This window comes from Balearica regulorum, chromosome 4 (assembly GCF_011004875.1).
Source record: "Balearica regulorum gibbericeps isolate bBalReg1 chromosome 4, bBalReg1.pri, whole genome shotgun sequence".
NCBI classification, from domain to species: Eukaryota; Metazoa; Chordata; class Aves; order Gruiformes; family Gruidae; genus Balearica; species Balearica regulorum.
The window spans coordinates 41,668,531-41,682,789 of NC_046187.1; the positions used below are offsets into that span (position 1 = coordinate 41,668,531).

General features: G+C 39.1%; 1 protein-coding gene across 1 annotated transcript in view; it reads left to right on the forward strand.

The window, feature by feature from the left end:
- GALNTL6 (polypeptide N-acetylgalactosaminyltransferase like 6) overlaps positions 1-14,259 on the forward strand; it is a 481,223-nt gene that overhangs the window by 383,777 nt on the left and 83,187 nt on the right. Inside the window, exon 5 of the mRNA XM_075751893.1 lies at positions 12,214-12,399. Coding sequence (XP_075608008.1) covers positions 12,214-12,399 — 186 coding nt within the window. The remainder of the gene's footprint in view (positions 1-12,213; positions 12,400-14,259) is intronic.

The window sequence follows — 14,259 nt, forward strand, 5'->3', positions numbered from 1 at the left end:
GGAAGACAAGAGCAAATTCTTGATACTCCTATGTCAGAGAGAGAATTTTTAAAAAGACAAACATTGACACAAAAGTTGGAAGACAAGAGCAAATTCTTGATATAATATCAAACTTCAAGGAGAATAAGGTATTGCTGAAACTCTCTTTTGTATTTTGAAATTTCAGTTTCAAAGCATATTTCAAGGACTTCTTTTATTTACAAGAACAAACCCATGCACTAGGAAAAAGCACCCACTGAATTCTTGAGGAAGAGGACTAATTGCAAGCTGTGTTTAGGACCTGATGATTTACCCAACATGTTTAGCACATAGAATGGACAAGAACTACAGAAGTGTAGCACCTTCAGTTAGGCAGAAAGTTATTCAAATATTCTGTTAGGAGATAGGAGATGGCTATATTCCAATATCTTTAGGTTAGTAGAGCCTAAGGTTTGCAACGAGTTATAATGTCAGTAGAATTACTCAGGGAAATAAAAGTGTCCAGTGTAGGGAGCTGTACCAGAATTTGATGCTACTTAAAAAGTAATTACGAGTTGTGTGACTTCTATTTTCCCCTTTCCCAAGGACCACTGTTACTATCCTCTGCAAGTATAAGGTCAGTGACATCCTTGCAGCAGTGTTTCACCAGTTCTCCAGTGCAATCTGTCCTTGGCATTTGAGAGGTTAAAAAGAGCAGTATGAGAGAAGACTTCTCTGAAAACAGCACCTACTGTAAAAGTCTGATATATTTTGCCGGAAGAACTAAAAATATGTCAAAGATAGTTTCAGGCAAAACAGAGAAAATGTCAGTGTAAAGACAGGTCTCAAAATTTGCAAGATTGTTTGCAGTGTTAGAAATATGTTCCAAAAAAAAAAAGTCTTGCTTGACAGGTCATCGTTTACTATTTTTAACAATTAGTATTGTCAGGATGCAAAAGTGTGACTCTGAAAACAAGAGTATGGCATTTGTGAGCAATGTATTGATCTCAAGGAAAGTTACGCTTTCCTGGATTCACTTCAAAACATCATTCTCTAATTGGCCTTGCAACCTGGAATAAACCTCACAAGATGCTTCCCTTGGGGATGAGTTACTGTATAAATACCCGTGTACTAAACAGACCTGTTAAAAAGAATCAAATTTTAATGCAGCAAGGTCACCCTTTTGACAGGTCTGTACTACATTATTGTGTCCAGAGACTGATCTGTAAAGGCAGCTGTACATTTCTTTATCTTACCGTATACTTACCGTGGTTGCCCTGATAACTAATCCAGTTGCCCAGATTCTTGTTTGAGCCGTAGCCACAGCTACATTTGTTGAATTAGCGATGTAGTAAAATGGCCAAAGCAAGTGCGTCCATCCATGGTAAAGTCATTGTTGTAAAAAAGCTGTCTATAAAAAAGGCTTTTGAAACCTCTTCCACATTCCTTCTCATCACCGCAGTGGGCAACATGGTTCTGAGCATGCTTGTGAGGGTCACGTGAGGCTCAGGACTACCAGGGCAATAAGGGGAACAAATTCTTCCCAGTTTGGTTGAATTTGATTCCATGAGTCATGCTGCTGCAGCAGTGAAGCTGTTCCCGGGAGTTAAATGTTCTGCAAAGTGCCATTCAGCATGAGTTGTATGGTTTCTTTTCACCCTTAAGGTCAGGCACTGTACTTTGAGTGCTCTCAACCCATACAGTTCAGAGGAGGACAAGCAGAGAGGAATGCAGCTTTCGTCTCCTGTTTGTGCCCTAAGAGCTGTCTCCTGTTTAATCTGCTGTATCATTAATTGGGTACAGTTTCTTGATCGCGTTCCAATTCAGGTGATTATTATGTTTACCTTGCAGCAAAAATTATTTCCTGCTAATTAATTTTTACTTCCCATTTAAAACTGTTTCGCTGTATATGCTTAACCAATTTCCTCATCTAGCATAAGGGGGTTGCATTTTGTAATGTGTCATTCCTTTGGTGAACAAAATTATTCCTATACAAATTTTAGCTGGCAAACTGTTTGGATACAACCAGAGGAACAGAACTATAAAAGTAACATATTTCCTCCCTCCTTTTTTTCAAAGCTTTTTGCATACAAAATACAATATTGGGGAAATAGAAATAGGTACGGGCACCTATATGAAGAAGCAAGTCATAGTCTTTCTTCAGGCAGTTCCAAAACCCTTTTGTGAACATGGACACCAAAGGGATGTGAACAGCTTTATTATGTAAAAGACAAGTGCTTTAAAATTAGACACAGAGAAAATACAAAGAAATAGTAACTGTCTTTATTTTAAATATTTTAAGTGAAAAGATCTTTCATTTGTGTGTGGGGGGGGGGATATATTTAATTATCGTGGCTGTAAAAGACAGGCCAGAAAGCAGAGGTGGATACAAGGGTTTGGGTTTTTTTAAAAAAATTTGTTTGACTTTGTGTATTAAGCATGTAAGATCAATTAATAAGGAGTAAGTGCTTAAGTGCTTTTTTGCCTCAATTTTAAGGTATAAAATACATTGAGCATTGATTAATTCCTGGAAGGGTTTAACTGTAAGATGTAAAATACTACTGTGGTAATTTTGTTACTTTGGAGGCTTTCAGATGATAAATAATGATTAGATCAAGTAGTCTTTGGGTAAAAGGCAGGGCCGCCTTCCTCCCAGCTGGAGGCCCCTTTCTCAGAGCTAGGCTGATGCAAACATAGCAAATGAAGGAGTCTGCTCTCAGCTGTGGAAAAGACATGAGTTATCGTACTACACCACCAGTGAAGGTATCAATCAACTGCCTCGTACAACTGGCAGTTAGAATAAATCCATAAGAACAAATAACCATCTTTCATTCTTTCCTTACAGAAGGGGAAAATTTGGAGCCATGCCAGCACTACCAACAAACTAGCCAGGCAGCCATAGCTGCTCATGGGGTGGTCTAACTTACTATGCTAAATTACTGCAACCTAAAAATTAAGTGCTTTGATCCTTTCCCTGTTTGCAAAATCTGGAATGGAAAAGCACCTAAAGAGTTTAATGATGCTTCTGTGACATCCGTATAAGAAGTCATCATACCTTATATCTGAGTAACCTCCTCTGTGTGTTCAATTACCTGAACACTCACTTTGTTGGCAAAGAGATCCTAGGTGCTTCTTTGCTGGCAACAGAATGACCGTGATAACAGTCACAATTACATGGGCTCAGGGAAGTGGAACAAAGAGATACCAGGATCTCTGCATGTCTCTATTGACCAGAGCTATAGTCTGAGAAAGTCTCAGCAAATCCAGCTAGCCTCACAGATTCTGCAGTCCCAGCCACTCCTTTCATGACTATATGAAGGCCCATACACTACAAAACAGATTTGTTCAGAGAAGTTTATCATGAATTAAATGAAGCTAAGATACATATTCTATCTGCTCTGTTCAGCTTCCTCCTCTCAGTAATGCTGACCTTTTGAGGCTGGAGCAAAGGAGTGTGCATTTACTGTTGAGTTCGGAGGTTCTTTCAACTTTAACAGGCTGTAGTTGAAACTCAACATCAAAATGAAGGTGTTGTCTGGAAGTTTATAGTCATAGATGTGCAAGTGATGAACGGAACTGTTGCACGTTCAGAAAACTCTCCACAGCCTTGTAGTATATCATCCGAGGACCTTGGCTCATTATTAATATCAGAAAAAGAGATTGCATTTTAGCTTGCCCTGAGCCAGCTAACCCAAGCATCGCAGAACAGGTTTCCAAGCGATTGGCACAAATGTCTCTCTAAACAGTGCTACTTCCAGATCAGCAGTAACTACATAGGTTTTCTCAAGTGATCTTACTCTTAGGTGTGCAACACTGTTTGGAAAGAATGGGTTATCTAGTGCTCATGCTCAAATGAGATTGCTATTATACCAAGCAGTTATAAATTTTTCTCTTATTTATCAGTCTATGTCAGACTTACCAAACCAACAGTTTTCACAGTACCTGTCTGCTCCTGGAACTTGTTTTAGTCTGACATGGCTATGGATCAGATGCGAAAGTCTGTCTGGCAGAAAACCTCCCCATCGTTCCTCCAGGATTACTCAGTCAGGACTAATTAGGAGTAAAAGACTTTCAACCTGGGTATCTGATGAGAGAATACTATCACAGTCTTCTAGGTGAAAAGTAAAGGCACAACGGAAGATAACCAAAAGCCTGGGCAACCATTGGAAATCGCAGTCAACTAGAATGGGTGACCAACTAGAAAAAGGTGCTACTTACATCTTTGAGAAAGAGAAAGAAGTGGAACTAGTAACTGCAAACCAGCAAGCCTCAGCTCTTTGCCTGGAAGGATCATGAAGCACATCTTGTTGGGTGGTGCCTAGCCACCTGCAAATACATGAAGGACATAATATTGGATGATCATCACATATATACCAACTGCAAATCACGTTTGAACAGTCTGATTGCCTTTCATGATGATGGTGGTCAAGGGAAGGGTGATGGATGTAACTTGTCTTGACTTTAAGAAGTTTTAGTGCCTGCAATATTCTCACTGCTAGACAGAGGAAGGATGTGCTGCACAAAAAGACTGTTACATGGATTGGGTCGATGGACTCAAAGGGTAGTTAATCAATGGCTTGATGTCTGTTTGGCAGAATATGTTAGGTAAGTCCTGGGGAGAAATGTTAGTCAATATCTTCACCAATAACCTGAATGATGAGACAGTGTACCCTCAGCAAATCTGCGGATGATACTAAAATGGACAAAGCGATTGACACATCAGATAGTGTAGTGTCAGTTCAGAGAATCTATAGGATTGGGCAAAATAAATCTCATAAAGTTGAACAAGGACTGCTAAATTTTGAACCAAGGTGAATAACCCCATGTACCAGTAAAAATGTGAACTGGCCAGCTGGTGTGCCGAGAAGGATCTGCAAAGGTCATGGTGGATACCAGGTGAATAAGAGAAAGTGATGGCCTTTAATCACCAGGAAGGCAAACTGGATTGGGCTATGCTAGGATGAGAGCGAGCAGATGAAATTATGCTTTTTATGATGTTGGTGCTGCATACACCCTAATTCTGCATCCAGTTTTGGGCTCTGCAGTTCAAGAAGGATGACAAAAGGTGAAGTCAGTTTAGCAGAGGACTAGCAACACTGTCACGGTCCAAAAGTATGTGGCGTTTGAGAAGAGGCTGAGGAACCTGGGCTTGTTTAGTCTGGCAAAGCAGCAGCTGAGTGGTGATCCAATAGTTGCCCACAGCAGCTTGAATGGGAATTGCACGGATGGCGGAACAAAATTCCTCCTGGTACTGGCAGATGGTACAATAAGAGGCAAGAGCCCCAAGATGCAGCTTGGAAAATTCAGTCTGAACCTTAGGAAAAAGTTATTCACCAGAAGGGTAGCGTGGCAGTGGATGAGCTTACCCAGAGGTGTGACCAGGGGAATTGTCCTTCTGGGAGTCTTTGACTCGGCTAGAAAACTGGCAGCTGACCTGGTACAGACTTTGCAACATTCCTATGTCCAACCAGCATTTCCAACCAATTGTCTGCAAATAAAAAACTTGAAAGGAAACTGGAAGAAAGAAGTTGTACCCAAATTCATGGGCTCACCTTCAGTTCTCTCTTCAGACTGATTTGCTTTTATGGTAGCATATATACAGGTAGTGATAGTAAAAATAATGACAATGCACTGGAGAGGGCTATTTTGTCAATTGCAGCAGAAAACAAATAATAACTGAATAATCATAGGCCACTAAGTTTCCTTTATGTATTTTCTGTCGAGCTTAAGACACGAACTGGACAAAAGCATTTCAGTCATCAAAAGATTAAGCTGAGGTGCTCCAGCAAAAATATATGCTCAAGGCATTGGGAAAGGAATGGAGAGTATCCTTGCTAATTTTACCTGGGGAGATACTCCCATCTTGCAGAAAAGGGCATAAAGTGATGGAGATCCTTTCCACAATGAGAGCCATGGATGTTGCATAAACGCAGGTTTTTCTGTGCATATTGGGCACAAAGCTCTCTAGTGCTGGCTGGAGAGAAAAAAGATTGAGAAAAATCTTCTTGAACTGGCCTCATTATTGCTGCATGTCAAAACAGCCATTTGACCACTTTAATTTTCACCAACAGATATAGTCACTTGCAGATTATTTTACTGGCCTAAAATCAGATTACTATGGTTTTGGCCACATTGCTTCATCCCATATGCCTGTGCTGAGGTAATAGGAGAGGTCAGCATACATTTTCTACTACTTTAAGGGGTTTTTGAAATATTTTTATATGGTTCACATCGGGAATGGCAGAACAGCTCAAATTGCATACTTCTCCATCACTTAAAGTTAAAAAGAAACAGATTTAGTTAAGATTTTTTTATCAGGACATTTAGCAGGGTCTGTTGCTGTTCTTAATTATTTGATAATTTACAGGTCGATGATACTGTAACAGAGGTTGTCAGTATTTTGGAGCAGAAACTGGAGATGCTATAGAGGTGCAGAGGGTAAACTGTGTTACAGGCACAGATTTGGGGTGGACCTGCCTGGCTGTCCTGGAGAGATGCTTAACAAAAGGCTTTATTTTCTTTGTATTTTCCTTCCCCTTTCATGGTCCATGCTGCAATCAAAGAAGTCCTGAAGACCAGCTCCAGCTTTCATATCTTTTTAAGTCTTTCTTACCATCTTCTCAGTAACCTTGGAGGAACATTGCTTGTCACATAGTGCATGTTGCCAGGGGGTACCAGTGTGATAATGAAATATTCCCTGTATGCATCCCAACAGGAGAGAAGAATTGCAGTTCTGCTTTTTACTACTATGATTATTTTTTCCCGACAAGGGCAGAACCTTGATTTCCAATTTCTTTCTGGGCACCAAACTGAGTAGCTGGGTACTCTGAGTAGATCTTTAATTACTATGACCAGGCAATTGTGTCTGCTATTCTTTTAAGAAAACTTCTCCAGACTTGAAATGAAGACAGAGAAGGCCCACACAAAACAATGACAATGGAGAATTTGTTTACAGACTATCGCTAGAAGAGACATAATGCTTCCCTTTATCATCACTTGTCATAGCAGTGACAGCCTGTAAACCTCCTGCCTGTGCATTATTCTTTATTTGTCACTGCCTGTGCCAACTCTTGCCCTGGCAGGTGCCTGGCATGTGTCAAGCATATGATTCATGGGTTCATTTGATCAACACTGTGAAGAAAAGAATGATGTATTTTCTTTTAAATTACAAATTAGACATTTACTCCCCATATCTAGTGACAGGGGCTTTGGCTTCTTTATATCCAAAGTGCACCATTTATAGCTCACTGTAGAATTTAAATACTGGCTTCTCTCTCATGCCTAACTCTGAAAGTGAAATTTATGTAATATTACAGCATATAAACGAAACATCCTACCTCTCTGTTTTATTGTCATGGCGAGCTTGCTTGAAATGTTTTCTTTGGTAATAAATGGGCAGAAGGCGTTGTCCCCTGGACATTTAAAGGCCTTTTTATTACAGGTTGCTTTCTATTTTACACATGACATTATAATTTCTTTTAGAGAATTTCTTTAGAATTATAGTTTTGCTCTGATATTGATTGATGCATGTTTACTTGGGCACCTGAGTTTACTTGCTTCTAAATGTATATGTGTAATATGTAGGTTTTGTGTGCAAGATGCTTCTGGAGATAGTATTAGTAACAAAGTAATTGGGAACTGTGAGAAAATGCAGTTACATTACAGGAAATAAAATATAATTTGGTTTTCTGCTAAGGAAATTTGTGGAGTTCTGTGAAAAAGGGCAATTTATTTTGATATTTTTTCAGAAAAGACAAAGTTTAAAAAAATCAAAAATTGTTAAACATCTAGATGATTTGTTAATCAAAACTATTCCTATACAGAGAATTCTAAACTCTCGTCTAGTCTGTTTTAAGCAGCACTTGGGTTGTGAGATTCCCAGGCATTGTCTTTGTCAGAGCATCTATGTCCTCATGACCCTTGGATCAAACACGGGCTCTTTGATTAACTATCTAGCCTTTAAAGCCAGCTGCTGACCGCAGGTCTTACAAAATTGCCATTTTGCTTTAAAGCTTCTTACCTGTGATAATACCAGTATATTGAGTAATGTGGGAGTGGCTTTAATGAGTGGTTCGACATGAAAGATATGTTTTTACTACTTATATAAATAGTAGAAAATGCTACAGTTTTCTTTAAAACTGCTACTGTTCTTCTGTCTCTGGCTGTTACTCTGTGTTTGTTTATGCCTTTAGAGATTGGTAGGATTTGAAACAGTGCCACAAGACATTGCAGGGGAAAACACAATGCGAGAGTGCTTTCATATTGATTTAAGTTTAAAAAATCATTACTTATGATCCAAAAGGGATTTTTTTTTCCCTCCACTTTAAGATATTTTCATTCTCACAACCATATTGGAGTTGGTGATTGAACCTAAATAATTCATGATGGTTTTATAGTTATTGAGAATTTTTCCCAAAGAAACTGTTGTCTTGGCCTAATCTCAAAACTAAAGATATGGTAGGTATCGTTACTGGTATCTGTTTGACTATGTCATGACATATTGTTAGGATATTGCTAATATTCAGCTGTTTTAACAAATCTGGAATCCTTATGTATCTGTAGTAATCCATATACTTTGATTTGTATGTAGACCTGATCTTTTTATGTCACTTATCTAACTAAGCTCTATAAAAATTAACACTTATTACTTTTGTTTTCTTCCTGATTACTTCCAGGTATGTCTAAATGAGGAGGCATTTAGAATTCTGTGTGTATAAGACATACAAATTTTGTTTGTATACTTCTGCTTTTTTGTGAGTTGCTCTTTGAGAGACAAGGAGAAAATAGTAAAATAATTCAATCATGGGACTAATTGAGTAGATGAAAACAATTTTGTGATATGTGATTCTGGCATCAAAAGATGTGCTGGATGTTTTAATGCAGTTCTTCACAGATCAGATGATATGCTGTCTGAAATGTCTGAAGAGCTGTCTGAGAGAGAGGGAGGAAGGTGGTATAGAGAACTCTTGTTTGTTCCACAGAATTTCAGGTATTATTCTGGGGGGAAAAAAAAATTAAAATATTTAAAATTTGAGAGACCTTTTTTCCTCAGTTCGCAAGGAACCTGAAGCAATGAAAGAACAGTGTGAACTAACATTGATTTCATGGAGTTCAAGCTCCAATACAACTGATGACAATCAAATTATATTATTCAGCTCTTTTGTTATTTAGCAATTGATATAAGAACAGAAAAGAATGCATCGTAATATGATAGTTTACATCATCTCTCCCTGAAGTGTTTTCCTGAAGAGATAGGCGCTCAGCTTTCAGAATTTGCTTGCTGCAAGATGTGAAAGGAATGAAATTAAGTCCTTTGTATGAGACTGAATTTATTTTGCCCAAGACAAGTGATAAGAATCAGAATGCATGAAAAGAGTGCATTTGTATTAGTTCATTTAAATGTCAGTGGTGGCCATATTCAAACTGTCTATTGCACGGGCCTTACCTTAGCCATTGTGACACCTAACTAGTGAAGGTCCAATTCAGGTGTGCCTTGAATTTCTATACAGGCAACAGAGAGCCTACCAACATCATGAACAACTTAGGTCGTTCAAGGCTCCTGCTTCTCTCCATCAGAGAGTTTAGATGCTTCCTTGGGAGCTGCCCTCACGTACAAAGGAGGAAACTGCCTGGAACTAGGTCACAGGCAATAGTAAAGCATTCGCATCTGACAGAGAGCCAAATTCAGAGCTAGGTAGTATGATCCTCTGATCAGCCATACTCTCATCAGTGTACCCATGTCTGAGGGCAGATGGGTGAAGATGGAGGATTTGCACTATAGCCAAGGTGTTAAGTAGTTTGATCATGTAGTTGGAGAGCTGTGTTCAGACTGAGTAACCTGAATCTTCTTATTAGTTGTCTGTGCAGTGTGCAGCAATGTGTTCTTGCTCTTGCTGCAGGGTTCATATGCACTATATTCGGTGCAAACGAACTTAAGACTTGTGGGTGGAAGAGATCAGAGGGGAAAGGGTTAGATGAACTCAAAGAACTGCAGGAAATTTCCAGTGTCTGAGTCCTAACAGAATCTATGGTACCTAACAGATTAGGTTTGATTTACTTTGGAAATATGTAATATCCCATCACTTTGAAACTGTTTCATTTTTCGTGGCTATAAGATGATACAATTTACTGCATAGAAAAAAAAAAATCCAGATTGACAGCCCTAACAGACTTTCTTATATTACCTGCAAGGTCTTTGTATCTTTATTTTTAAGGTCTATTTCCCTTCTTCTATATTCCTACGCTATGGGAATAGCCTCGATGGAGCTCATAAAAACAGGAAAACAGTTCAATAAATATACATTTTAGACAGTCTTGCACGTGGGCACAAAATGATCTAAGATTTGATTAAACCTCAGTTCAGTCATGATGCTGAATTATGGCTGGTACCTAAAATGAGTCAGAGTGGCACACAGCCCTTGTCCCGTGAATATGGTTGATCATACAAAGATCATCATTCAAAGACATATTACATCTCTTGTCATCGCAGCTGTTGGGGGATTGTGATGGTTTTTATTGAGTACCTAAGTAGCAAAATGGGATGAAAAAAAGGATGTTTCTATTCTTCTTATTTCATAGAATCATAGAATAATTTAGGCTGGAAAAGACCTTTAAGATCATTGAGTCCAACTGTAGATGAACCATATTTCAGAATTTAAATCTGTGTATTCTGCAATCAACCACAGAGTAGAAGACCAAACATTAGATGTTTATTTGAATGGCATTCTTTTTTTTTTTTTTTGGTGGCCTCAAACTTGGCCCTTCTCACTTGATCTAATACTTCTCCTGGGGAGTACTATGAACACAAACCACTCTCTTGGCTCAGCAGGTCTCCAAAGCATTCTGTTTTTCCCTCCCAAAACCCCTAGGCTGTTCTGTAATCCTTGCAAGCTGATGTTCCCAGGCCTCAGGCTGCTCCCTCTTCTGTCTCAGCACACATCAGGATTCCTCATTGCAGGGAAGCATTCCATGCAGTACTCTTCCATTAAATAAATAAAACTACACACCATTGTTTCTACTCCATCCGTCAGGTAGATTTGGAAAGTCTTGTGCATTGGTCAGCTAGGAAGGAAAGGAGCAGAGACATGTGCAGGAAGCTCTATTTCAGTGGAGCTTGATTTTTATTTTAACACAAGATTCTGCACTCTCTGCACTGTGACTTGTTTCTTGTTGCCTTTAATCTGTGTCAGCCTTATATGCTCAAGGGTACTGCTAAATGATAGTCCTTTCAGGTAGTCCATAGCAAACTTCTTGCAATCTCTAATGATGTAAGGTCTGGATCGAGGCCTGTACTGACCACACGAGTCCAAAGAATTAGTAGCTGATATAAGAAGCAATCATAACCTGGCAAACCCATTTCAGTGAGGCATAGCTTGCATCACTAAACGTGGCTTATCACCAGTTTTAATTACTGGAGACTAAGCTTTTCTCTCCCTCTTTCCCTGCCAAATGAAATTATCAGATTTTTACAAGGTAGTGAGTTGGACAAGCTGAGGTGTTATATCAAAGACAAAAGATCAGTATTTCTGTTGTAGACGTATTTAGGAAGAGGCAAAACTGTAGAGTGGTTTTTGTTGGGGAGGATGTTATGATTTTTATTGTGTGTTTCTAGTCAGAAGAAAAAAAAGTTCCCAAAGGTGCTGTTTTGTGATACAAACAGAGCCAGGTTATGCAGATAAGAGAACCTATCAAGTGCTCTACATTTGCAGCTTAATTTTATTAGAAAGTCAGCTGTCCACTTGCTTCACGCTGGTATCCAACTATTAAGATCTTCCTTCGTGTCTGTTTCCCTTCCCATTACAAAAACAATCTCATCCTGCTAGTTTAATGCTTACTTTTTAAAAACTGCTTTCCGAGCATAGCTCTTCATAATTAGTTGATATAGGAAACCCACCTGGAAAGGACACTGTTTATAAAACAGCATGCCAGAATGTTTATCTGGCCTTGGGCTGCAGGAACCAAAGGATGGATGAATATCCTGCAGTTGTTTTGGCCATGATTATATTGTGGATGGCAGGTTGCCAGTAGCAACTGCAGTAAAAGGTCCAGAGTGTCAGTGTCTTCCTCTGTGTGATAAAACAGAGAACATTTGCACTTTTCGAACCGCCTCAGAGAGGATTTGTGGCAGATTTTGGAGAACTTGAGGTGACAAGAGATGGAAGTAGATAAGCTGCTGGCGGGTTGTATGCCAACCTGTCCTTCTGTTGGCTCCTCCAGGCCTGGCACCACTGACGCTTTTTTTGCCCTTCTTTCTAGAACATTTAAAAGAGAAGCTGGAGGAATACATGGTCCGTTTTGCCAAAGTGAGGATTGTACGTACCAAGAAACGAGAAGGGCTCATTCGGACCAGACTGCTAGGAGCCTCGCTGGCTAGAGGAGAAGTCTTGACATTTCTGGATTCCCATTGCGAAGTCAACGTGAATTGGCTGCCTCCCTTGCTTAGTAAGTGTATGAGTGTTCATCAGCCATTAAAATCAGAGCATACAGCATAGCGTAAGCAATCGAAGCCATGTCCCACAATAAACGGGACATACACTGTATGGAAGTGTTTGTAGCTGTGCTGCAGTGTCTGAAGAGTCAATATGAGAGAGAACTTAGAGAAATGCGAGCAGCTCCCCTTTATGGTTCTTGTGACTAAAGAACTGATAAAATTTTGAAGTATCACTTTGGCCTATAAGAGTTATGATTTGTTTTATTATTACTACCATTTAACACACTACTAAATCTACTATTATGCTATGCCCTTACTATAACCTGAAAACTTATGTTATGCAGGTATTGTACTCCTTCCTAGTCTTCCATGTTCCATTAAAACAGCTTTTGCTGTAAATGTATCCAAGACCTCAGAGTTAAATCCAATAACAACTGCATTCACAATAGGAAGCTCAGAAAGAATGATTTGCTATTGACTGCTTTGCTGGATTCCAGCTGCAGCCGGCAAAGCTCCATTAGTCAAAGGAATGGAAAGAATCAATTGTTGTAGTCTAGGGTTTCACTTCAGGAAACAACGTCCCCTTTTCTACACACTTGACTACATGCAAAGTGTATATGCTTTTCAGAGTGCTTTTTTGCTAGCAAAACCAAAGAAAATTTCTGAGTTTACTATTAAAGAAATTTGTATTAATTAAAAGACTATGTCATAAGTACTTGACAGGATAGGGTTTCACCAATTAATGGTTATTGTTTCTTGAATTTTGTTGCTAGGACTGGTTTGGCCACACAATAAGATGATAAAGCATTTGCAGCCAAGAAGAGATGCTGTTCTGCTAATGACCTATCACTTGAGAGAAAAAAAAATACTAGCAACTAGTTTTTCTGCAGCTTGGCAACAAGATAACGTACAAAATACTAAATCTACATCCTTTCTAGCTTTTAATCAGATTACACATACAGTCTACCCCCTTGTTACCACTTTGCCATTAATCACAACATCACCATGTTAAAAATAACCTCCATGTCTTCATGTAAAGCCCAAATGGCATAAAGAAGCAGAGGGGAATACAAGTTTCAACAAGCCTTCCACAAGCAGCCCCATCAAGTGGCTGTTACACACTCTGGAGTTTTCTACCTTTCCTCTATTTTCTGATTTTGCCCCACTGTGCATGATACATTGCCCCTAATGATGAAATTTCAAGAAGGTTGTCACTCTTGTCCTCTGAAATCTTTACTGTAAATGAAACATAACCCTTCTATTTTGCTAACTTAGACATGGGCAAATTGCAAGTTGTAATATCAGTTCCTTTTCTTGCTTTCTTGTCTGAAATGAAGGGACATCTAGCTGGATTTCACTCAATAAAAACTGAAAAATGAGTAGAATGGTCACAAAGGATTCATAACTGCAGTTAGGTTGCAGTTGGGTATTGAACTGATCGCAACCCTCAGCCTCAAGTGAGAAAATTGGGGAGATGAGAGAAGCTTCATCAGAGACCAAGTCCCAGTTCTCAAGTGGAATGAGAACTTTCTTGTTCCACATGTAGTAGAAATACCCTTAGCTAACCAGCCAGAGGATCTAGAAATTAATCTTGAGGAACGCTGGAGCCCAGGATCAATAGGCTTTATTTTGAAAGAAAAAGTAGAGCTTTACATGAGACCAGACAAATAGAGAATGAACACACAGCTAGTATATTTAAGGATGCCCTTTGCCCTGTTTTCCAAAAGGGATGAGAGAATTTTCTCATAACCAGCAGGTGGCAAATATTTACTATACTGAAATCAGATGACACCTGGCTACTAATAATAGTAAAGTTAATATATTTTTGCAAGTATTTATATAAAGGTCTATCTTGTGATTCAGCACTGCAT